The sequence below is a fragment of the Ursus arctos genome, unplaced genomic scaffold (assembly GCF_023065955.2).
Source record: "Ursus arctos isolate Adak ecotype North America unplaced genomic scaffold, UrsArc2.0 scaffold_1, whole genome shotgun sequence".
Taxonomy (NCBI): Eukaryota; Metazoa; Chordata; class Mammalia; order Carnivora; family Ursidae; genus Ursus; species Ursus arctos.
This window is the reverse complement of record NW_026622763.1, coordinates 108,587,656-108,612,024: the sequence shown is the minus strand read 5'-3', so window position 1 is coordinate 108,612,024 and position 24,369 is coordinate 108,587,656. Positions and strand designations below refer to the sequence as shown.

General features: G+C 60.9%; 1 protein-coding gene across 1 annotated transcript; it reads right to left on the bottom strand.

Moving 5' to 3' along the window:
- On the bottom strand, positions 1-24,369 carry ANO7 (anoctamin 7). Its single transcript, XM_026489227.4, has 24 exons — positions 24,311-24,369; positions 22,946-23,057; positions 21,936-21,993; positions 19,218-19,360; positions 17,296-17,403; positions 16,599-16,735; positions 15,777-15,834; positions 14,961-15,071; positions 14,039-14,204; positions 12,592-12,682; positions 11,967-12,063; positions 10,618-10,761; positions 10,411-10,548; positions 9,690-9,788; positions 9,503-9,605; positions 8,736-8,847; positions 8,449-8,503; positions 6,829-6,926; positions 5,560-5,705; positions 4,058-4,263; positions 3,836-3,978; positions 1,307-1,397; positions 774-893; positions 1-625 (listed from the first exon to the last, which is right to left on the bottom strand). The coding sequence occupies exons 2-24, from the start codon at positions 23,048-23,050 to the stop codon at positions 518-520; spliced, it is 2,637 nt and encodes an 878-aa protein (XP_026345012.3). The 5' UTR covers positions 23,051-23,057; positions 24,311-24,369; the 3' UTR covers positions 1-517.

The following is a 24,369-nucleotide window of genomic DNA, read 5'->3' as shown; positions in this document are numbered from 1 at the left end:
AACTGGATAACGTGTGCTAGAACTCATTTTATCATGCGGCGTGTCTTGTTTTGGTCCTGTGAGACCAGGGGTGTCTTCCACATGCTCTTGAGTGGTAGCTGGAGATCCACATAGTTCTAGTCTCTGGCGTGATTCTCCCAGGTGGCATGTGGGTGACGGATCAGTGCCCAGAGCAGCAAGGCGCTGGGGGGAAGCAGGCAGTGGGCTCTGAGCAGTGAGGGGAGCCAGCAAATCAAGTATGAAGCCACCTGCCCTGGGGGCTGGGAGGGCGATGGCAGGGAGCAGCTCCAGCTATTGGGACTGCAGTCAGTTGGCCTTGGGGGCCCCCAGCCAGCACCTGGGAGGTAAGGTGCATGAGCAGAGACCCAGGGTCACTGAGGGCACAGCTCCCTGGGCCAGGAAGCGGCAGGAGGTGAGCTGTGTGGCCTCTTGAGGGCAGTGAGCCTTTGATAGCTCTGGGGCCTCTGAGTCCCTGCCCTCCAGGTGGGACTGCCAACTTGAGGTGACCCCTGTGACCTCAGAGGGAGGGGACTGGTGAGGCCTGGCCAACTCCTGGCGTTGTAGGCTGTGGGCCCAGACTCTTCTCGGAGCCCAGGAAGCTGTTGTCCTTTGTTCCAGAGAGAGCCTGTGAGAGGGCGCAGGAGGGAGTGAATGGACTGACTGTGGTCTGTCACGTGCCAAGGCAGAGCGCCCGGACCAGGTGCCATGCCACTGGTGGATGAGGGCAGGGGACGCAGGAGGGCCGGGGGGTGGGGGAGGCGGGAGGCGCTCACCTCATTCTCAGCCAGCGCCTGCTTGGCCAGGTAGTATTCCCGCTTCACTTTGACCTCCACAGACTCGGGAATGTCGCGTACCAGGAGGTCGAGGACACGGCCAATGGAGAACACCACATGCTTGGGAGTGGGACAGGGGATGAGCAGAGGGGGAGGGCACCCACCCCTTGGTAGGACAGATACCTAGAGTGGCCCGAACAGGGCCCGCTGCGGGCACCTGCTCCCCAAGTGTGGGCTGAGCTGGAGAACAGGAGTGTAGCAGAGGAAGCCCCGGAGGAGGCAGAAGCCACAGCTACAGAGACCCGTCTCAGGTTCTGCGGCCCCGTGGAGCCTCCTGGACACACTGCAGTGCCCAGACACAGAGGCCAGGCAGGGAATGACCACTTCCAAGATGGGGAGAAGACGGTGCTCAGGAGAGCTGTGATGGGACCAGGTGATGGCGCGTCTACAACCCCATCCCCCCAACGCACGCACACCGCATGGTGAATCAGGCAAGGCATCCCGGGGCCGGGGTATCTGGGAACCTGGCTAACCTCAAACACAATGACGAAGGCCAGGCGGATGGCCAGAAGATTCCAGTAGGTCGGAGAATACTGCCCATCATCTCCCCTGAAAGCCTGGTACCTGCAGGAGACCCGGAAGTCAGCGTGGGCAGCTGGGGCGCCTGCTCCTGGGAGGTTGGGCCCCGCGTGCCTGAGGGCGCCTGAAGGAGGAAGCGTTCCTAAGCAGGGTCCTCTGACAGGACCTTTCGCTTTCAGTGCCCCCCTCCCCTGCAGCCTAAACTGGGCCCCGCGGTGGCAAATGTCCTATTGTCCAGGGGATGTGCTAATACGGCATAAATCTGTGCTTGAATGGCTGGCGTCACCCTCCTCGACACGGTGCAAATGCGCCATTCCGGGAGGCCGGCAGCGAGCTGTCCGCACCTGTGCCTGCCCGGCACAGCTCTCCCCGAGGAAGAGCCCGCTGCTTCCCGTCGGTCATCCCGCCGTCCTTTGACAGCGGCTTGTACTTCCGATAAGATGCGGCATTCCGTTTTGTGACATAAACTTACATGCTGCCCTCCATGGAAAACACTACCAGGGCCAACTTCGTAGGGTGAAAAAGATCTCGAATGTTAAACAGTAATTGAGGGGAAAACCATCGATGAATGCAATAAACTTTCAGTGGCTAAACCAGACACAACGGAAGAGGGACTGTGGGAACGTGGAGACAATTCTTTGAAATCACCCTGAATGCTCTGCAGAGAGCGAGAAGATGTAAAAAAAAAAACAAAAAAAAAACACAAAAATTCACCATGCCCTCGAGAGACATGAAGGGAAAACAGAGGTGCTCCAGCGTGGCAGGAGTTCCAGAAGCCGAGAATGCAGACAAGAGAAGCTCTATTTGAAACCACGAAATGGAGAGGTTTCCAGAACTAAAGAAAGACATCACCTTTTAGATGAAAAGCATATACTGAGTTTCAGTGAGAAACTTTTAAGTGGACTTGACCATGACAGAGACCTGTTAGTAAAACAAGTCAAGGAAAATGAGCAAAAAACGCTGTCATGCTACCGATGCTTCGTGCGAGAAGAGCCACGTCACAAGACAGTAATCGTCCCAAAGAGCCGAGGGAAACAGCTCAACCTAGAATTGTATGCCCGCCATTTGAAGGACAAAGAGATATTTCCCGACGTAAAAACCAGCCTGCGTCAGGGTTTGCAAACACGCCATTCCTGAAAATGCTGTTCCAGGGTTCACTTCAGCAAGAATAAAAATAAACTCAGAAGGAAGGCAATGCAGAAGGAACCGTAGCCACAGAAGCTGCTAAAATATACCAAATAGATGTGACTAACAAATGACTAAACGTGTTTTTCTTAATGGTAAAAACTAAAACTCTAACAATAAGGTGCAGTGCTGGGTGCTCAGCTGGCTGTGAAGTGTGTGAAGATCCTTGTCACATGCAGGGAAAGGAGACCAGCGAATCCCTACGGCCTTGGTTAGGGACGTTTATAGAGTTAAAAATGCTACAATTGTAAGTGTAACCTCCACGATAATAAAAATGGACACTATCAGTTCCAAATGAGCATGAAGAAGAAAAGAGAATACTTCTACTCATCCACCAGAAAACAAGAGAAATAAAGAAAACGAAACGAACAGGAAAAGCATCCTAAGAAGAGGTCACAAATACAAACTTATTTGCAACTCAAGAGAACCTCAAAACACATAAAGCAAGAGGTGACAGGACGACAGGGGGAAGCCGACAGCTACATTCCTGCAGAGTCCCGCTTAGAAAATCTGAACAGTAAGACTAAGAAGCTTTACCTCCTAAGGACATAGCGAGCCTTGCTCCAAAACACCAGATTCGAGTTCACTTGAAACAGCCAAAATCCACTGAGCAGGTCGTAAAGGAAAACTCAACAAATGGGAGAAATTTGCAACATCTGGACTCTTCAGGTTCTCTGAGCTCCAAGCAATGACCCCAGAATCAATGATTTTTTAAAAGTAGAAAAACAAAAACTCCGCGTTGGGGAGCTTACCCTCAATCGCTCGTGGGTAAGGAGGTGACAACTGCAGTGATGAAATCCTCAGAAGGACAGAGGTGTTACCCGTGAAATGAAGCGTTTACGGGGTGGGTTCAAGTAAGATTACATAAATTCGTTTTTTAAAACCCAAGAAACACAAAACAAATGAGTTAAGTGTGTCAAGTCCAGAAGATTGATTAAGAGGAGAAATAAAAATTCTATCTGAAAAAATGAGGTCATAACTACCAAAACGGAAGAGCTTAAGAAAAATCTAAGACAATATGATGAACAGGTTTGTGTCAGCACATTTTAAAAAGGTAGCTGAAATAGTTTTCTGTAAATAAAACTGGCAAAACGTCCTTGAGAAGCCTCTGCCCCTGAGCGGGCTGGGACTGGGACGCACAGGGACCTTCCCCAGGGCGTGGTGCCGGAGGGGGCCCGGAGGCCGGAGCCGCAGGGCCGGGGTCCGGGAGCCACCGCCCTGCCCCAGGCACCGCCCCCCAGCCCCGGCGCCCCGCCCCGGCCGCGCCCCCAGCCCCGGCGCCCCGCCCCCGGCCCCACCTGCACGTGCGGTTGTGCGCGGACGCGAAGGCGGGCGGGGCGCGCGCCAGCGTGAAGTTGACGAAGCCGTGGAGGTCGCGGGCGCGGGTCCAGCGGTAGTAGGCACGCGGCAGGAAGTCGGACGTGAAGGCCAGCAGGAAGGCCTGGGCGGGGCGAAGGGTCAGCGCGAGCCCGTCTGCGCGGCCCCGGCGCCCGCCCCGCCCCGCCCGCCCGCGCGCTCACGTTGCTGACGACCGCCAGGTGCGCGATGCCCGCCAGGATGTGGGACCAGATGCCGATGTCCTGCGCGCGCTCGGCCACCGGGCGCCGGTGCTGGCAGACGAACTTGCGCGCGTCCAGGCGGACCTCCACCCAGTTGTTGAGCAGCGCGAAGAGCGGCGCGAGCGGGCACGCGGCCACGAAGATGGTGACGAAGCCGAACTGCAGCACTGCGGACGGGGGCGGTCACCGCCGGGACCCCCACCTGCGGCCGCCACTGCCCTCCCGGAAGCCTTTGACAGCCACCCCCGCCCCTGGGGACGCTCGGGCCAGCACCTGCTGCTCCTGCCCTTGCCCCTCGGATAGACTGAGCTCCAGAGACCCCTCCCCCAGGAAGCCTCCTCTGACCGCTCACAGGGCGTGGCTGGCGTTTCTGCCGGGCTTGGGTCTCCCTGTGCCCCCCGAGGTCAGGGACTCTGCAGCTCTCCTCCCCAGTGCTCAGACACCCTGTTGGGCTCATGCAGCGGCGGAAGCAGGAGCCTGCTTTTGATTTGGGGGCTGGCTTCTCCATTCACCCCTCTCAGGGGAGCTTTAGGGAATGGATTTTTTTTTAAGTAATGTCTACACCCAACATGGGGCTCGAACTCACAACCCTGAGATCAAGAGTTGTATGCTTGTCCGACTGAGCCGGGCAGGGACCCTGGGAATGGCTTCTTGAAAGCGATTTCTGAGTCTTATGTGAGCATATGAAGGGGAGCATGGGGTCCCATTTCTTGTCTGGTGGAGTAGGGACACACGAGGTCAACCCCACTCACGTACCATGAAAAAGCATGTGTCTCCCTCAAGAACTGTCCTACTCCCTATTATCCGTAGAACAATGGATAGTAACAATCTATGACCCTTTCTGCTTTGGGTACTGGAGAGCTCAGGGCGTTGGGTTTGGTTCAGGCGCTGCACCTGAGATGATGACTGGGCGTGATCGATTCCCCTCCTTTATCTCTGAGTAAGACCCCGGACTTGCAGGGACGAGGACCTTAGTAGACACAGACCTTGCCCTCCCAAAGTGCTTCAGCCTGCATGGGGAATGAGCCACAGGCACGGGGGCCGCCTGACTAGGGCACAGTGGAGTCCAGCAAAGAGTGTGGGCATCGAGATGATCTCTGGGGAAAATCACCTCCTAGGTGTAGCCGCGTCTTGTGCAGGCCCTTGTCCCCACCCCCAGGGCCCGTCTCCCATGCACTCTGCTTCTCTTCTCACTCCTGCCACATGGCTCTGGCCCATGCTTGCTGGCACCCCACCCAAGGCCCCCAGGCCCTCTTCTGAACCCCTGTGCCGGCAGTGCTGCCCCTTCCCATCCTTGGCCATCCTTTCACGGGCACTCCTCTCTCCAGCCCCCGCAGTCTCCTTTCTGGAATCTTGGCGGGCCTGGCTCCACCAGGGATCCTGTCGCCACAGGCCGATGAACACAGATGCCCATCCCTGCCCACAGTGCTGGCCGAGGCCGTAGTCACTAACATGGCTCCTACCCATTTCCAGGTACTCTTCAAACAGGCCCTCACAGGGCAGAAGCTCGTAGTCGGCCTCCCAGGGCGCCTGGCCAGCTGCGTCAGAAGGCCGAGCCTTCCTCTTCTTGGAGCGCAGACGGGACTTCTGCCACCAGCCCTGTAGCTTCCTGGAGGTCGAAACACCCGGGGAAATGGGCCTGTTCTTCCAGGCTGGGCCCTGCGTGCTCCACAGTTCCAGGGCTGCAGGGGGGATGGGTCTGGGGCCATAGGGAGGGCAGGGGCGAAGCCTCTGCAGCACAGACTAGCGGAGAGCATCTACACTTCAGGGGTGGGGGGCATCCCCTCCCCCGCTCCCCGCAGCGTCCTCTGGAAAATCAGCATTGCTCACGGAAGCTTTCTGGGGGAATGGGCTCCTCCTGGGAACTGCAAAGCAGGTGCCAAGAGCTATGTCAAGGTTGGGAGGGGGCAAAGGAGGGCAGTTGCTGTGCCGGGGGGGGGGGGGCACATGTGTGTCGCTCCACCGTATTTGGGGTTGGGGGGACATGTACGCCTGTGGCTTTGCCATACCGCCACTTGTCCAGGCCCTGTCCCCGCCAGGTGCTGAGCTACGCCCTGCCCTTGTAATCTTGAGTTCCGCTTCCCTGCGCCAACTGTGTGGAGAAGCGAGGCTGTGCCCAGAGGGGGGCGTGGGTTGGTCAAGGTCCCACAGCTACGTTTCATGGCGCCCCAGGAGAGCCAAGCTGGGAGCTGCTAGGGAGGGGAGATCGGGTGTGCAGGGGGGATGGGAGGGTGTGCATCTTGGCTGCAGCCTGCTAGGGGGCCCAGTTGCCTTAAGGTGGGCCACAGTGGTGCCAGTGGTGGTGGCACTGGGGAGATGGGAGGCACCTGAAGCCTGGGGCCTCCGTGCTCCTCGCTGGTGCTGCCCTGGAGGCTGGGTTGATGAGGAATGCCCCGGCCCGGCCAGAGTGGGCTGCAGAGAGATGGGCCAGCCTGGGCAGGGGTGGGCCCGGGAAGCCAGGACTCCCCTGACACAAGAGCTGGCCCCAGGGCAAGAGACCTTAAGGAAGCCCAAGCAGCAACCGCACGGGGTGGGGTGTCACAGAGCCCCTGGGGCAGATGCCTGGGGGCAGGCCCTCCCACTCGCCTGCAGCTGAGGCCTTGAGGTCCAGGAGGCACCGGACCCACCTTCCCTCCACCTCTACTTCCAGGCTGGACTGGGAGCTGCTGCCCCAGACACCCCTAGGTCCCACGGTCCCTGGTCGCTGCCCGGGCAGGGCAGGGTTGACTCACGGGACGAGGATCTCCTGCACGTTGTTGATGACCTGCTTGCCCACCATGATGACCAGGAGCTCCTGCGCCAGCTCAATGAGGCAGCCTCCGGCCGCGCACTACAGCAGCGGGGTTTCCGGTCAGCTCGGGGGAGGGACAGGCCTCACACCCACCTTCTGGACACCTGAAGGTGGCCCCCTGCCATGCTGACACCTCCCTTTCAGACATGCCACGACACATTGAGGACTGCAGAGACCCTCCCTCCCTCCCTTGACCTCACCCAAGCCCCCCAGAGACTCCCAGACTGTGCAGAAGGATGATGGGGGTGCTGCTGTATGGCACCCCAGATTTCCTTTGGGGACCCACGCAGGGTTATGTGGGGCTGACCCTAGCCTGTGGCTCCAAGGAGGACTCAGGCCCCCCTAATTGGTGACCCGAGTTAAGTGACAGTTGGGCTGGGACTTTTAAAGGAGCTCCTGAGACAGCATGCCTTGCACAGGGGTACTGAGTCAGGGGGTGTTGGGCCAACTTCAGGCATCTTCCTCACCAGGTAAGGGGAACCTGCCTGAGGGCACAGCCAATGCTGGGGAAAGCAGTGCAATGTTGTTTAAACCCCTGGATCCAGCCATACCTGACCCCACAGGGCCGGGAATGTTTTCAATACCAGAGCCAGTGACACTCCCTTTTTTGCTTAAGTCAGTTTGAGTTAGCAACTTCTTCCACTGGTCACTGAACGCTGCTTAACTGATAGAGTATGTCACGCACAGTCATGCCCCTGAGTTGGGGTCCCAGTGGCCCTGTCCCTGAGAAGCCCCTCCCATCTCATGTGAAACTGGCCCCTCTGCAGTCAGCAATCGGGTTGGGTCACAGCCCAGACCTGTGGGAAGGAAGGAGACCTTCTCCTCGGAAAGGAGAAGAGGTGATGAGCCCAGCGGGAGCTGTGAGAACCCCATGCATGTCCCCCGACCTGGCACAGTGGCCTTTGGGGACTGCTCCAGGCACAGCCCTCACACTGCCCCTGGGCTCGGGCACGCCTGGCCTTCCACAGCTGAGGAACCCCATGCACAACGGCCGTTTGGGGGGCGTTTTCCACAATGCCCCAGAGGGTCCAGGGCAGAGCTGGGCCCAGGGGCTCATGGCAGTGACTCCCTCACTCAACTACTTATAGGCACCCCCTTTCCGCCTGCTCCCCAGCCCCTCACATGCTTCCTGGGGTGACACCCAGAACAATTACTTGCACCCAAGTCTTTATCTTGGGGTCTGCTTGGGGGACCCACACGACAGCGATCCTGCAAGTTGTTTAACTTCCACTTTGTGAGAAAGCCTGGCTCTCACGGCAGCTTGTGCTAACGGGGCTGGGGCCAGCTGTGGGGAGAAGCCAGGGCCGCCCTGGCCACTGGCACCTAGCCCTTGAAGGTTGCCAGCCTCTGCACCCCACTCCCCTACGGTGGCTCAGGTCCATCACCGGGGCAGGAACCTGGCTCAGGTGTGCATCAGGCCACGCGGAAACGGGGGACACGGGTAGGACACGTGGGCCTGGGGGTGGAAGTGGTGTGAGTCCCGCGGGGCTCTGGTGACTCAGGAGGCACGCCTCGGGGTCTCCACGTCCACTGGTGGGTGCTGGCCTCCCCACACACTCACCTCCTCGTTGCGGACCCCAAACAAGGTGTGATAGTTGCCCGGGTATCCCACAAACCTGGAGGAGAATTGAGTCCCAAGGCCAGGAGTGAGGAGGGGCTGCTGCCCTTCCCCCTGCCAGGCCCCGTGGAGGAAGCACGAGGCGGACCCTGAAGCCCGGTTTGCTGGGTGAACCCAGCCAGGGCTCCTGTGCCAACCGCCCCCCTTCCCCAGGCATCTGGACGGCACCCCAGTGCCCACCCACGAGGGTGACCACGGGGAGAGCCATGGCCAGGGGGAGCGGCGCTGACCTGCCCTTGAAGAAGGCGATATAGATGGGCGAGGAGTAGAAGTTGACAAACTGGAAGATGAACACCTTGAGGGTAAAGGCGTCCTCGAACTGGGTCTGGGTGCGGTGCATTTCTGCAGCACAAGGGGCCTCGCTCAGTCCCCGCACCTGAGGCTGCCTCACCCAGCCAGGGCGGTGGAGGTGCCGGAGAGGGGGATAAACGGGGGAGTTGAAGGGGACAACCGTGTCCAGAAAAGGGGGACGACACAGCCCACTTTTGCAGGGAGACCCTGGGCTGCTCCTCCAGGGCCCTGCCACTGCTGTCCCCCCACCTGGAGCCTCTGCCTGGGACACCCGCCCCCCACGCTGAGGGCCACTCGCTTTCTCTGCAGCACTCCGTCCCCCCCCCCCCATGGGCACTGAGCTCTCTGTCCCTCTCCCAGACCAGGCTGGTAGCAGACAGGAATCTGTGGAAGGACTGTCCGGTTCATTTGCATTTGCCTCAGGAAATGCGGGGCAGGGAAAGGAGGGGGAGAGGCTGGTAGAGAGGGCGCCGGAGAGGGGCAGGAAGAGCAGAGGCACAGCTCAGCTGTGGGGGTCTCTGGCTCCCCCCCGCCCCCCGCTGAGGCCCAGCTCTCTGCTACATAAATTGCCCCGGGGAGGGTCCGACATGGCCCACCTGTGCCTCACTCATACATAAGGACCCAGCAGATGGGAGAGAAAGTCATGTTCTGGTCTCCAGGGCTGGGCAGGTCCCAGGGTCAGGGCCCAGAAGCCTGGGCCACTCACCCCATCTGGTCAGGATGTGAGCTAGGGCCACGTAGATCTTGGAGAGGATGAGGATGAAGACCAGGTTCACCACCGACCCTGTGAAGCTGGCGATGCGCGAGGCCTGATGGGAATCGGTGGTCAGAGTGGAGTGGGGGATGGGTGGTCCAGCGCCTTCCACCCACCAGCTGGGCAGGTGGGGGCTCACCCAGGCTGCGAGGAGGGTGTTGTCCGACCTGGACACGAGGATGGCCATGATGGCCCGGTACAGGATGATGGACACAAGGCACATAACGACCACGGCCACCTGTGGGACAGCCAGATGCATGAGCCCCCATGCAGTGGCCTGACACCGCTGTGCCCTCTAGACCAGGCTGTGCTCTGTGCCCCTTCCTGGTGGAGGGCAGAGTGGGGGAGGGCGGGGAGGAACGTCATTAGGAATAGAGGGTGGGCATCATCTGGGTGTTGAGGGGCCGCTGTGCATTGTTCTTGGACCCCCACCCTGCCCCTGCACCAACCAAACATTGGGAATTGCTAACATCTTGGAAGGGGAGGGAGGGTGGTCCCATCAGGAAGCCCTTTGGCTTCCAAGGCAGGGTGTGGTGGAGCCCTGTGCGGGGACCCCACCCCCCATCCTGTGCTTGAAGGATGCCCCAGGCCTGCCTCCACGGGGAAACATTCCCAGAGCCCCTGTCTGGCCCACACCCTCCTCTTGCACCCTGGACCCCCTGGCTTGGCCCCAGGCTTGGCCCCCTCTCTGGAGCCCAGGCACCCAGGGGCCTTTCTGGGGGTTGTGAGAGTCTTGGGGTCACGGAGGAGGCATCGGGCTCCCGGCTCCCAGGGGAGAAGTGGTGACAAAGGTGCCCCACATGGTCAGGAGGATGAAGACTTGACGGGGACGGAAGGCCAGGGCAGCAGGCATCCCTCACCATCATCAGAACCACCACGGAGCCCGCCAGCACTCGGCGCACACGGCTCCTCTCCGGGAAGTAGGGCTCGTCCTCACCAGTGATGGGGTTCAGGGCCGTCATGGGGGCCGAGGCGGCAAACTGGGGCCGAGGCCTCTCCTGGAAGGGAGCCAGGGTTCAGCAGCGGCCCGCACCCACGGGGAGAGTGGCCACTGCCTGGGGCCCCACCTCGATGTCCTCGTAGTCGGAGCAGCCCCAGCGGTAGGCCAGCGAGGCACTCTTACGCTTCCAGTACTCGAGGAACAGCACGGCCCACAGCGCCATGAACACGCTGAAGAAGACGGTGCCTCCGTGGTCGAAGAGCCGGCCAGCCTGCAGGGTGGGGCGGGGCGGGGTGTCTCCGGCTTGCTTGTGACTTGGCGCCCCGTGATTCCCAGGGAGTTTCCCTTTGGGAATGGCAATGCCTCTCCTAGGGCTGCGCGTCACGGTACTTGGAAGCAGGTGGCTGGGGAGGGGTGCTGCCCCAGGGTGGCCCGCAGCCAGAGGCTCACCGCACCCGACAGATGATTAGGGGATGAGACGTGGGACCGTCAGAGCTGGTGAGATTTTCGGACTCAGAGTTCATGCTGTAATGGGCTGAGACTTCGGGGATGTTGGATGGGGGTGAATGTGCTTGGCACATGGGATGGACATGAAATTTGGGGGGCCAGAGGGTGGACTGTAGTGGACTGAATTGTGGGCCCCAAAGGAGATCTCCGGCTGGAATCACGGAATGTAACCGGGTTTGGAGTAAGGCCTTTGCGCACGTAGCTAAGGTAAGGACCTCCAGATGGCAGCACCTGGATGGGGCCCTAAGCCCCATGACAGATCCTTACGCAAGCAGGGGGAACAGAGCCGCACACTGGAAAGGCCAGGGAAGGTGGGGGCAGAGGTTGGAGGGACACAAGCCAGCAGACACCAAAGACACCCGCGGCGCCCGCGCACTAGGAGAGCGGCGTGGAACAGCTTCTGCAGAAGAAGCCCCACGGCACCCCATCCTGGACTTGTGGCCTCCAGGACTGTGAGAAAACAGGGTTTTGTTGTCTTAAGCCCCTCGGTTATGATCATTTGTGACAGCAGCCCTAGGAAGCCGGTTCAGATGGGGTCCCAGAGGCGTGTCAAAGTGTGTCTGGTCTGAAGGTCCATCCTGGGCACCAGGTCTCCAGGCCCACGTGTGGGGAATGCAGGCAAGGCCACGAGGCCACTGTTCCCATGGAAAAGGGGACGTGCCCAGGCAGTGTGCGGGGCTCCGGGACTCCAACGTGCCTCCTGCCTCCTGCTCAGTCTCTCCCTGAGAGTTTCAGGGCTTGCCTGCCTTGGCAGGTCTCCCTGTTAACCTTGGCTGGTTATGCATAACAACAACGAGAAGAGAGCCAAAGCACGGACACCGACCAGGTGGGAATATTGCTACGGAGGTTAGATAGCTCACAGGGGCAAGAGGGTGTCTGCCTTCAGTGGTGTGGGGCTGGGGTTCTAGACGGGACAGGACCAGAAGCCAGGGGAGCTGTCTTCCTCACCTGACCCACTCGGCTCCGTACCTGGACCAGGGTGCACGCGCTGGAGAGCAGCCAGAACGGGCAGTTGAGGCACAGCGGGCACATCTCAAAGCTTTCCTCGCTATTGCACAGCTCCTGCCTTTGGGGCACAGGGGTGGGTTGCAGGAGCCATGGGGCGGCCCCCCATCAGTCCCATACCTCACCCTCTCCCTTTCCACCACGGCAGGCTCAGCATTTCTTTTTAAAAAGTAGTTTTAGACTACATGCAATGATAATTTTGGGGTTAACTTTTTGAAGTTTTAGCTCCATAATGAAGTAAAAACCAAGCCATTTACTTATAAGAAACACTTATTCTATTATAAGAAGCAAGGTGAATACCAATAAAATTAGCCCAGGAGCCTGCCTCTCCAGCTGTGTCAGCCTGGGAGCCTACCTGTCCAGCTGTGTCAGCCTGGGAGCCTACCTGTCCAGCTGTGTCAGCCTGGGAGCCTACCTGTCCAGCTGTGTCAGCCTTCCAACCAGGTCTACAGGAGGGCAGGGATGTGCTCGGTGCTCACCTCCGTCCCCAGCTTTGCACAGGGCCTGGCTCCTGTGGGTCCCCCAACCATACACACCCCCTCCAGAGCCACAGGGCAAGTGCTGGGAGCTGAGAGGAGAGGGCACTTACGTGGGTATGTCTGAGAACACCAGGAAGCAGCCCACCAGGAACACCAGAGTGCCCACTGCCGCTGCCGGCAGGAGCCAGCCTGTGTAGAACCCTGCAGGGGCAGCACCAGGGTTGGCCATCGGGACCGGGTGGAGGAAGTCTGGGAGTCAGCTCAGTGCCCCGTGGGCCTGTGTAGCCAGCGCTGAGCTAAGCACTGGGTGGGGGTCTGCTCAGCCACGCTTGTCCCTCGGGCACCCCCATCTGGCCAGCAGAACCTCAGACCTTCTGGGAGGAAGCCAGCAAGGAACGGTGCTCAGGCACCGTTCCCCTGGCAGCTCTGAACCAGCTCCACTCCTGGCCTCTGCCCCCCCTACCATTGACTTTGGCCCCCGACCCCCCAGGGCTCCTGGACATCCCTTTCCTAAGTCCCATTTGCCTCTACCCACTGCGCCCGGGATGGACGTCCCGTCCCTGGGAGGCACACAGCCCACTGCGTTCCAACCCGTGAGACAGATGGGGGTCCAGTCTGGATGCTTCCCTGCCCCCGCAGCCCACCCCACCATAGCCAGGTCCCTCAGTTACCCCTAATCTCTCCAGCGGACACCCCACAGCCTCCCATGGGTCTAGCCCAGCCCCCGGCCTGGTGTCCTGCCTCCAGGCCCAGCCTGCATCAGCCAGAGTGACGCCTGGTCTGGAAGCCCGATGAAGAGCCTGTCCTCCTGCCCTTTGCGGCCCTCCAGCCTGGCTTCGCTGTCCCCTGGCCCTTGCTTCTCCTGGCCCCGAGAGGGAGCCTCGGGGTCCTCACACATAGGCTGCCCCCGCCCTATCTGGGTCCACAGTGGCTGTGGGTGGCCTCTCCTGTGTCACCCATGGCTGGTGCGCTCATGAGGGCAGGGTCCCTGCAAGTGCACAGTACCCCAGCATGGCCAGCCTTCTGAGCACAGGCCCGAAGGACTGCTCAGGCCCAGGCAGGAGAGCACCCTGCTGTGTTTGGGGATGAGAAAGGACTTCAGAAGGGGAGGGGATGGTTCTGCACCGGGGCTGGGGCCAAAGCGGGCCTGTGAGGGGAGCAGGGAGTCCCAGGCTGCCCAGGGCAGAAGGTCATTCCGAAGGTGCCAGCCTGCCTGGGCCCCCGGGCAAGGGTGACCTCCGCCGTTCGGGAGTCCTGCAGTGGTTCAGGGCTTCACAGGCCACAGCTCGTGGGTTGGGGACACTGGGGGCTGAGTCAAGAGGGGCTCTACCTGCAGAAGGGGGTTCCCAGTCCCTCCCTAGGGCGTGAGGAGGGCCCCAGAAGGGCCACAGGTATATTACGGGGGGCTGACAGTGGCTGGGCGGGGGTAGGGCTGGGAGTCAGGAAGCATCTTCCTTGGGGGGTCAGTGTGGCTCCCCTCTGGGGGGGCATGGGTTAGCAGCCTGAAGACCGAGTTGGGGGTGCGGTGGTTGGGAGGGGCAGCGGGGCAGCACTCACCGAGCCAGGCGAAGTAGAGGGCCACCTTCTCCCCGAAGTACCTGCGGACGTGGTCTAGAGGCTGGTACTTGTTCCACTTGCGCCAGCGAGCCCAGAACTGGAACAGGACCTGCCTTTGGGTGAGGCCCGGGGCCTGCGGGCCCTCTGGGGGCGTCCGGAACGGGCCCTGTGGACAAGAAGCCTCCCTGGGGAGAGCCTGGCTGGCCTGGGCGACACTACTGCACCCTCCCCGAGGTGTGGGAGCCGAGTGCTGCTCGAGGGACGGAAGGGTGACATTGGGGGACCAGGGAGCCATGAAGACCTCTCCGAACAAGGGGCATCTGAGTGGAACCCCTCAGCCAAGGCTCCTGGGGTCCAAGACCAGGGCAGGGAAGGTGGGGCCAGAGCGGGTGGGGCCGGCTGTGCCTCCCAGAGAATGACAGCGCCGTCAGCGGTTGGGGAGGGGGCACCGGGTATTCCCACCCATGTCCCCACGGTCATGCAGTGGTGGGTACAGGCCTGCCCTGCCTCACCACCCCTTTGCGCAGCTCTGAGGACTCACGGTGGGTCCTGTGCACGAGGGCCCAGACCCACATAGTGGGCATTTTGTCAAGGACACTGGTCAGGCTGACAGGTGCCCCTCCCCCGTACTGCCCTCTTTACCTGGCTTCGTGAGGGGCACGGGAGACCCCACTGTCTTCCCCAAGATGGAAACTGCCCAGGGAGAGAGCCACCGGGCCGGTCACATGGCAAGGAGGGTGGCATCGGGCCACCCACGGCTTCAGACAGGCCACTGTGTGGCCTGATGCCACCCTAGGTGTGCTGCGGATCCCAGAGAGACCGCCCAACTGACCACGGCTGCCTAGCACGGAGGGCAGGCCCTGGGGTCCTGCTTGGCCAGGAACTCACCCTCACACCCCAACAACCAACCCTCTGGTCTCACATCATGCAGGGGGAAGGCCGCGCTGAAGACGCTCTCTGCCAGCAGCTGGTCGATCCCGCACAGCCCTTTCTTCTCGTGGCCGTATGGGGTCTTGGCCAGGATGGCAAACAGCTGCGGGGGGGGGGGGGGGGGGGGGGCGTGGCCCAGTTACCTGTCACGTGACAGCAGGGCAGGACCGCCTGGCCCACTCAGCTCCTGGTTGAGCCCTCTGCTGACAGTGACCGTACTGCACGGGCTCAGCTCTCGCTCCTGCGGCCCCACGCACCACGATCCCACCTTAGAAACGCTGACACCTTGGCCAGAGTCACCGGACTCACAGGACGCAAGGCCGGATCTGAACCCAGGCCCTGGCCCCTGCACAGCCTGCTCCCAGCCCATACTCTGGGCAGGAGTCAGCCTCCATCTGGATGCCTGCGTCAGGGGTGGGCACTGCCCCTGCCCCGGGTAGCCCACAAGCCCACTGTGCCCTTCGGTGGTCAGCAGGGAGCTCTCCCGGGCAGGCCTGTCCTCCTGTCTTTCCCCACCACAGGCATTGGAACGGGCCTCGCAGAACAGCCTGTCTGAGGGATGCTGTGGGTCCACTCTGGCCCTCGGTCCCCTTCCCTACCAACCAGCAGGACCCACGCCCACCTGGGCCCTGGGGGTCCTGGAGGGGTGCTGAGCAGGGTCTCTACAGTGCAGTGAGCCAGGGGCAGCCTGGAAGCCTCCAACCCCCAGCCCTGAGGGGCCCCCAGTGCTCTGATCACAGGAGAGCCTTCCTGTGTCTATGGAGGCCTCTGTCCCCAGCTCGGGGCCACAGCGGGGACCCCCACTCACAATTTGATGCCTCTTGGTGCTGGTGAAGAAGGTGTCTTGGTTGTCACTCCCGAGGAACCTGTGGGGTGTGGAAGTTCAGAGCTCCAGCACCTGCAGGGGCACACGCATGGGTGTGCACGTGGGAAGGGCACACTCGAGGCCTCATCTCACACCATCGACTCCTTTCTGGAGGCAGGAAGTCACAGTAGGTTCTCTAGACAGCCCAGAGACCCCTCCACACAGGCTGGGCAGAGGGCAAGGCAGTGGGGGAGTCTTCCACGTGTCCCCCCGGCTCTGAGCACGGGATCAACGGCCTCGTGGGTGGTGTCTGGAGGTGGCCTGTGTGGACGGACGATGGACCCCAGGATCTTGGGAAGTCCCCCAGGCCTGGAAGGAGGTGTTCAGCCTGGGCAGTGAGACTCCCTGGGGGTCCTCAGTGCTGGTCACCGACACCGGTCCCCATCACCCCGGCACTAGCCTTGTCTGCAGGCTGGGGCTGTTCCATGCACATGGACGGGGCCCCCCTCGGTGTCCGCCTCGGAAGCGAGGCACCTGGCCCGAAGACCCTGCCCACCCACCACAGAGCTGAGGCTGAGCAGGAAACAGACCTGAGTGTCCGGCCAGGTTTGGGGGATGTTTGTCCCCCAGCACACCCTGACTAATGCAGACCACGTGGCCCACTTGAGAGCATGTCCCCTGTTGGAAGCTCCAGGGAGGGAGAGCCGGGGAGGGGGCGCCATGTTTGAGCTCACTCAGCCCCTGAGCCTCGCGTGGACGCATTCGGCCAGTTCTCTGCGGCGGGAGAGGCTGTCCGGCCGGGCTCGGCGGGGGCCCCAGTCTCACCTTGACAGCTTGCTCGCTTTGAACTGGCAGGAGTAATACTCGGGGGGCACGTCAGGCACGTCCTCCTGCAGGATGTTGGGGATACCCAGCCACGCGAGCAGGCCCGCCGACCAGTTGGAGGCCTGGTTGGGCAGCTCCTGGAAGGCATCGTCACCCGGCTCCCACTCTCGAGCGGATGCGGACACCGAGGCTGAGTCCACGCCGTGGGGCGGGGGTGTGAGGGTGTGCCGAGTGGGCAGCAGGTGAAGGGCTCCAGCAGAGGGAGCCCACCTGCCATCCCCTGCCATCCCCCGCCCTGCTGCGGACCCTGTGGGGAGAGACCAGGCCAGCCCCCGCCCCTCTCGGCCTCGGGCCTCAGGGCTGCTTTGCTGGTCAATTTGAGGCCCAGAGCTCCTCCAGGCAGGAAGAGACAAGAGGGCGGCCACACCTTTGTCCACCCTCGCACCACGATGGTCAGAGGGAGCCGGTACAGTGGGCGGCACAGCGGCCCCCGGGCAGGTCACCTGAGGTCAGCTGGCAGGCTGGGCCTGGCCCTCAGTGGGTGGCCGGGGGAGGGGTGGTCTGGGCCTGGAGAAGGGACACACTCCCTGGCTGCCCACTTGGGGCAAAGATGGGGGTGGGAGGGGCCCTCAAGGACACTGAGTGGGGCGCCTCCAGGGTGGTCGGTGCTGTGGGGGACCCCGGGCCCACGCGGTACCTGCAGGGGCAGCTTCAGGCGCAGGTCCTCCGCGTAGTAGCAGAGCACGGCCCAGGGGGCGCTGAGGAGGAAGTAGTGCACGGCGCCCGCCTCGTCCTGGACGTCGTGCTGCGGGGACCAAGGGCTCCGTGAGAGCCTGCGGGGTGCGTGCGGGGTTCACGTGTGTGTGTGTGTGTGTGTGTGTGTCCATTCCCACTCCTGGAGAAGACAGATGTCTCTGTAGCCGTGGTAACGGCGCCCCAGCTGTCGGATGAATGGCACGTGCTAGTGCGAGCACGCCGCCGACGCCAAGCAGGCCGTGAGCATGGCCGCCGGGAGGCCAGCCCATCGGACGGACACCCCCCCCCCCGGGACCAGCGTGACCCCACGGGCTGCTTGCTGAGACCGCCCACCCCGCCCCACTCTTCTGACTTAGGGAGGCAGTCGAGTCAGCGTTTGGTTTGCAGACAGTGAAAGACGGTCTTGGCCTTTGACAAGTCACGGGACATCCGTGTTATGTGTGGACATGTGGAAGTGTGCACACGTGTGTAAGTGGGCATGACTCTTGACATGTGTGTGCATGTGGGCAGACGTGTGGCAGGCGCTCCTGGAGCCCTGAGATGGGGACTTGCAGCGCCTCTGCCCCATGTATGCAGGTTTCCAAAATTCCTGCCTAGTCCGGTGGCCGCCAGGCCTCGCCGCCACAGCAGCCTGGCTTCCCTAGATGCGCATGCCCAGGCCCGCGGCCGAGGGAGCAGACACACCGACGTGGACCCGCTCGGCGCTTCCGGCACCCGCAGCCGGTCGTGCTGTGTGCCCACAACTGCCCTCTAGCCTGCCCCTGCTGTCCCCCGTGCTGGTCCCCCGCGGCCTCCACGAAAGGGAAGCTGCCCAGCTGGACGAAGCTTCTGCCAACTCAGGTGGCCATGCTGAGGAGCTTTTTCCACAACAAAGGGGCGGCATCTTTTCAACCCACCCACCAGACTGCCAAGTGGATCCAAACTCGAAGGGGAGGGGTGTTGGCTCTGGAGCCTGATCCCCTGGCTCCGGCCCCGGGGAGGCGCGTCAGGGGCGGGGAAGGCGAGCACAGTACACAGCTTTCCCCGCGAGGACCACTCATGAAGGGGCTGCATCCACACGGGGAGCTGAGTGGGGATGGTGGCCCGGCAGCGGCCGCCCCGCCCGCAGGGGTGCGTCTCAGAGCCTCGACTGGGAGCTGGCTGAGCGCGGTCCTGCTCGATTGAGTTCAAACAAAACCAAGCTGCGTTGTTCGCAACATCGAGTTGGAGCTGAGACGATAAAGACACGTGAAAACGCGAGGAACGTCCAGTCCAGGACTGGCTTACTCTGCGCAGGGAGAGGACACCTGACGGCAGGGACTGTTCCCGGGGCCAGGGAGGGCGGTGGGAAGGGTGGGCGGAGGACACACAGGGCGAGGCCTCAGGGACGAGGCGACGTGAGGGGTGTGGGGCGTGCAGCGAGATGGACGAGGCCTCAGGGCCACATCCCCCACCGGCCAGAGCCCCGCGCGGCCGCACACGCTCTGCTGCGGCTGGATGTGCGCTCAGTGGGGCCACTGTGACAGAGGACACAGTCCGGGCAAGGGGCTGCTTTAGCTGCTGAGCTCTGTACACGCACACTGCCGTCAGCACAAGGGTTACGCCTGGGCACACTGATGTGGACAACCCGGGATGTGGTTCTGAGCTTTCAGGTGGGTCTGAAGGGCTCTGGCTCCCAGGAGTGCCTGGCTGTGCGAGCGTGCGTGTCGCGCTGGCCTGTGGTCAGTGGTTCCACAGCCACGGGGAGCTCGCCGAGGGGTGGGGCACCCAGCAGGACTTTGGTGCTTGGTTTGTTCCGGGGCTCTGGACCCCATGCCCTCGGGCCTAGTCGGGAAGGTCATGGTGCATCGAACAGATGCAGAGCCCACCACTGACCCCAGGTACCTGGTCCACACATAGCCCAGCTGCACGGAGGTTATCCAGAAAGGTCTCCCTCCAGGCCGCGTGTGTGTCTGTCTTGTCCCGGGTGGCGCTGTCCTGCTGCTGACCCAGCCTCAGGTCTTCCTCCCAAACAAGGACAAAGTCTGCTAGGAACCAACAGGGACAGAAGCCAGGGCTGGCATCCCAGCTGGGACGCTCAGCTTCCTGGTGGGAAGAAGGAGCCAAGCTCTCAGACACTTGACCTTTGCTCTGTGTCTCCCTCCCAGCCCTCGCTCTGGTCCTGGTCAGGGCTGGGTGGGCTCCAGGAGGGCACCCGCTGGTGGGAGGGGCTGCAGAGGGGCTGGGGCTTGTTCCTGAGAATGCTCTGCGGCTCCCGGCTCTGCACCGCTCACAGGGGCCTTTAAGGACTCTGAGTGCAAGGCGCCATCAGAATTCCCTCCCTGCCATAGGGAACTGTGAAGGCTGGACAAAATGTGGGAAGCCCCTGCTTTTCTGACTTGTGCAAGAAGGAATCAACACACCACAAGGAGTAAATAAATAGGTAAATAGCAAAGTAAAACTATTTCTACTTACAGATGACATGATCTTATATTTAGAGAATCCAAAGGAATTGACAACGAAATTATTAGAACTAATAACAGGCTTGGCAAAGTTGTGGACACAAGATCAGCATACGGAAATCAGCTGGGTTTCTATACACTAGTGATAAAGAAGCTTACAATGAAATAAGGAAACCGCTTCTATCTATAGCAGCACCACAAATAAAATATTGACAGGCAAATTTAACAAAAACTGTGCAAGACTCAATACTTTGAAAACCACCAAACATTGTTAAAATAACTTGAGGAAAATGAGCATGAATCAGAAGATGATTATTATAACGATAGCATTGCTCCTGGAATTAATGTATAGATTCAACACAATCCTATCAAAATCCCAGCTGCTTTTTTGTGGGGTTTGTGTGTGTGTGTTTTCAGAATATGACACGTCTAAAATTCATTTGGAAATACAGGAGACCCAGGATGAAAAAAACAATGTTGAAAAAGAAGAACAAAATTGTAGGACTCACACTTTTTGACTTCAAAACGTAACATGAAGATAGAATAACCAAGACAGTGTGGTACTGGTAGAAGGATAGGCATACGATCAATGAAACGTACTTAAGATTCTGAAAATAAACCCATATATTTATGGTTAATCCATTTTTTTGGTTTTTATTTTTATTTTTTTTACAAAGGGGCACTACAGTTCAATAGGAAAAAAATAGTGTTTTCAGCAAATGGTGAGAGGACAAGTGAATATCCAGATTGAAAAGAATGAATGTGGACCCCTACCTCACACCATACACAAAGTGAAATTACGGTCTTAAGATAAAGATCGTAGACCTAAGTGTAAGAACCAGAATGATACAGCTCTCAGGAGGAAACAGTTGTACGTCTTCATGACCTGGTTTAGGCCATGATGTCTTAGATATGACACCAAGAGCTTAGCAGGAAGACAGAGACTGAGGGACTTCGTCACAACTAAAAAGCTACATGCTTCAAAAGCACCACCAAGAAAGTGAAAAGTAACTCAGAGAGTGGGAGAAAATATTAGCAAATCACATATCTCATAAGGAACCTGTATCTAATATATATAAAGAACTTTTTCAACTCAACACTACAAAGACGAATAGCCCGGTTTAAACATGGGCAAAGATTTTGAGTAGACGTTTTTCTGCCGAAGACAGACAAGTGGCCAACAAGCCGGTGAAGAGATGCTGGGTATCGTCAGCCACGAGGGACTCACAGATCAAAACCACAGCGAGATGCCACTCGGTCCTCACTAGGAGGACTCATCAAGGCAGAGAGCAGGACCGCTCGGGGTGACGCGCAGAAACCGTGGCGTTTATGAAGTGGTAATGGTCACTCTGGAACGCACAGCTGGGCGGTTTCTCGAGAGTGTTCAACACCGAGTCGCCATGTGACGCTGCTGTCCCTCAGTGCCCTCAAAGGCATATGCCCCAGAAAAGAAACACGTCCCCACGAGATCTGGGGCACGAATGTTCACTGCTGCTGTGTTATTCACGTGAGCCACGGAATGGGAGCCTCCAAAATACCCATCACCTGCGCTTTCGGGGAGACAGCCGCAAGTGGGGTTGCCGGCTCACCGGGCGGCTCTAGGTCTCACTTTCAGGAGCTGCCGCCCTGTTCCCCGCAGCGGCTGCACTGGCTGCCGTTCCCGCCAGCAACGCCCGAGGGTTCCAGCTTCCTCACGTCCTTGCTGACACTTGTTATTTTCTGCTTTATTTTATTATTTTTAATAGTCGCTGTCCTGATGGGTGTGAGGTGAGGGTGTCTGCTCTCTGGGGCTTGGGGGGCGGCAGGAGGTGGGGGCGGCGAGGCCCTGGGGGAGGGGTGGGCTTGCCTTCTTCTGGAGATGGGAGCAGGAGAGAGGTGGGCGGCCTCGGCCCCCCGGGAGCCCCTCCAGCCCCGCCCCCTCAGGAGGGACCCCCCCCCCAGGCAGATCCAGCTCCCCAGCCGTGTCCTGCTCACCGCCAGGCCCTCACCACAACCCGCGCATAGCATGGACACCAGGGCTGGTGCAGGAGATAGTGCTGGGTGGGGGAGGGGCGGCCTGTTCCCGGGGATGGTGACCGGCCGCCACCCATGGACATCCCATCTGGGTCTCCACCCCCAGGACTAACATGGGCACGGCTGTCAGACACTGGGAGGGGCTCACCTATTTGGGGCTTGGAAGGGCTCCCCACCCTGTGGGCGGCCTCCTGCTGTCCGTTCAGCTGGAAGGAAAGGAAGAGGCGTGGCTGCATTCTGACCCCGATGACTCCTTCACATTCTGCCACCCCCCAACCTCAGCCCCCCCAGGGACACAGAAGGACGAGCAGAGGACACAGCCACCATGTGGGGGCAGACCAGTTCCCAGACGCAGGCACGTCCAGCGCTGAGGCCAGCCTCATGCCCCTCGGCCTCCCGAAGGCCACATGGGCCTCCAAGCACCTGGCTGGGCTGTGGGCAAGGGTCAGGCTTGTAGGTGGCATGGGCAGGACCCAGGGGTGCCCACAACTGAGGGCCTCCAGAGGCTGGAGGAGAGCCAGACAGCCCCCGAAGTGGCTCTGCACACAGGCTAGAGGCGGTCACGGGGCCCAGAGGGTGGGATCACTTGGGCTTTCTAGAAGGTCCAGGTGACCCCCGGGAAGGTAACAAAACACCGTGGACACAGCTGACGTCCTCATCCCTCCTCTGGGGCAGGGGCTGTCGGGGTTTGCCCCCTCCCAGGCCACGTCCATGCTTTGCACACGTCAGAACACGGCATTTTAAGGAGCATTTCTGTGTTTAAGCTTCAGGACATGATATGCATCCCTCTAGCTTTCCTTCACGCCGGTGGGACCTGGCCTGTCCCTGGCTGCGCCCGGCCTCTCGCCTAGCCTGTCCCGGGGGCTGTCTGCACGTCCCCAGGGCCGGTGAGCTCGGTGGTGACCTGGGAGCCTCCCCCTTCCTGTCACCAGGGCAGCTCGAGGGCATCGGGTGAGGGCAGTGGGAAGACACCACGGCCACGGTTGCTGAGTCCGCGCCCACTGGGGGACCCAACTGGGGCCGTTATCTTCCGGGACTCTGAGTCTCACCGGGGGGTGGGGGCTCAGGCCCGGGCAGGGAGAGACCCCCTAAATCCACTGTGGACTGCGGGCCTGGGTCCCAGGGAGGGGAGGCGAGAGGCTGCCTCCTGAGCTTTACCTCAGAGGTGTTGGCTGTGCTCCCGTACGAGTCGCCATTCTCGGCCCCGGGGGCCATGTCGATCAGGATGGTACTGTCCTCCTCCTGGGCCTGTTTCCGCAGCATCCCGCTCCTGCAGCCACAGCACCAGGCAGGCACGTGAGACGTGGTCCCCGTACTGCCACGCAGCCCACGTGAACCCACTTCGCTGGGGAGGGCACAGGCTGGAGCAACAGCCAGGGTGGGTGCCAAGCCGAGCTGTCCCACCTGGAAGCACAGGACGGGCCCCTCCGTGGGCCTCCAGCTCCAGGAGCCGACCAAGGAGAAGGAGGGAGGGTTTGGGAGGCTTGGCCCAGCAGCGGTCTGTCTGTCTACCTGTCCAGTGTGTGCCTACCTCCCTCTCAGTCCTGCCTGGGGTGGCGGGGCCTGAGGGGGCGCAGAGGGGTGGGCTCAGAGACCCCCTCTTCTCTCTGCCCCTCTCCCCCCGGAGGAGCAGATGGTACTCTTTAATAGAGACGAGGCGCCATCAGGGAGGCTGACCTGGCCATGCTGACCCTGCGTCCTCCCCACCTGGCCTCTGGGTACCTCTGTGGGGAGGTCAGGCGCCACTGTTCGGTTGACAGGTTGGCAAAGTGGGGCAAAGAGCAAGAGGAGCCCTGTGGCCCGCAAGGGGGGTTTTGGGAGGAGGCTGGCCGTCTGCCCCAGCACCGGCGATGAGGACCGTCAGCAGCCGAGGAGGTTGGGAGGGCGGAGGGTGGAGAAGCCACAGGAGGCGGGAGGGATGGCTCATTGAGGCCAGAGAGCCCGAGCCCCAGAGACGCAGGGGTGTGAGCCTGCAGCCCCTGACTGTCCTCCAGGGTCCAGACGGCCCAGAGCCCCGGCGTCATGACACGGTCCCTCGTACAGCCCAGTGTGGGCCCTGGGGGCATTTCTGGAGGAACATTCTCAAGAATTCGAAGCCGCTGGCCGCCTTCGGGGCTGCCGAACACCCCTGCTGTGGTGAGCGGTGGGGGGGACAGGGGCGGGGCGGTGTCCCCTCTGAGCGCTCTGTGCAGAGGGGATGGGGACAGAGGATGCCCGAGCCACAAGGGCCACAGAAGGGATCTGCTCCATGGTGGGCCCACTGGACAGGTGGGAAAACGGAGGATCCCTAGGGCTGGAGGTGCCCTGCCCAAAGGCACCCTGAGCACCTGGCCTTTCTCACCACCCCCCCACCCCCGCCAGGGCCAGGCAGGCCTCGAGGGCGCCAGGGTGAACCTTGGAGCTTCTAGCTGCAGTTCAGGGCACTTGGAGCCCCGATGGGCTGAGGGTGCTCACCCAGCCTCCCAGGAGTCCATCTCCCCACCTCCCACCCCAGGGCCCTTGCATCACAGAACGGGTTCCCACCTGGCACGGCGGCTTCCGGAAGAGGCCTCCAAGGTCGTGGACAACCTTCCAGCATGAGC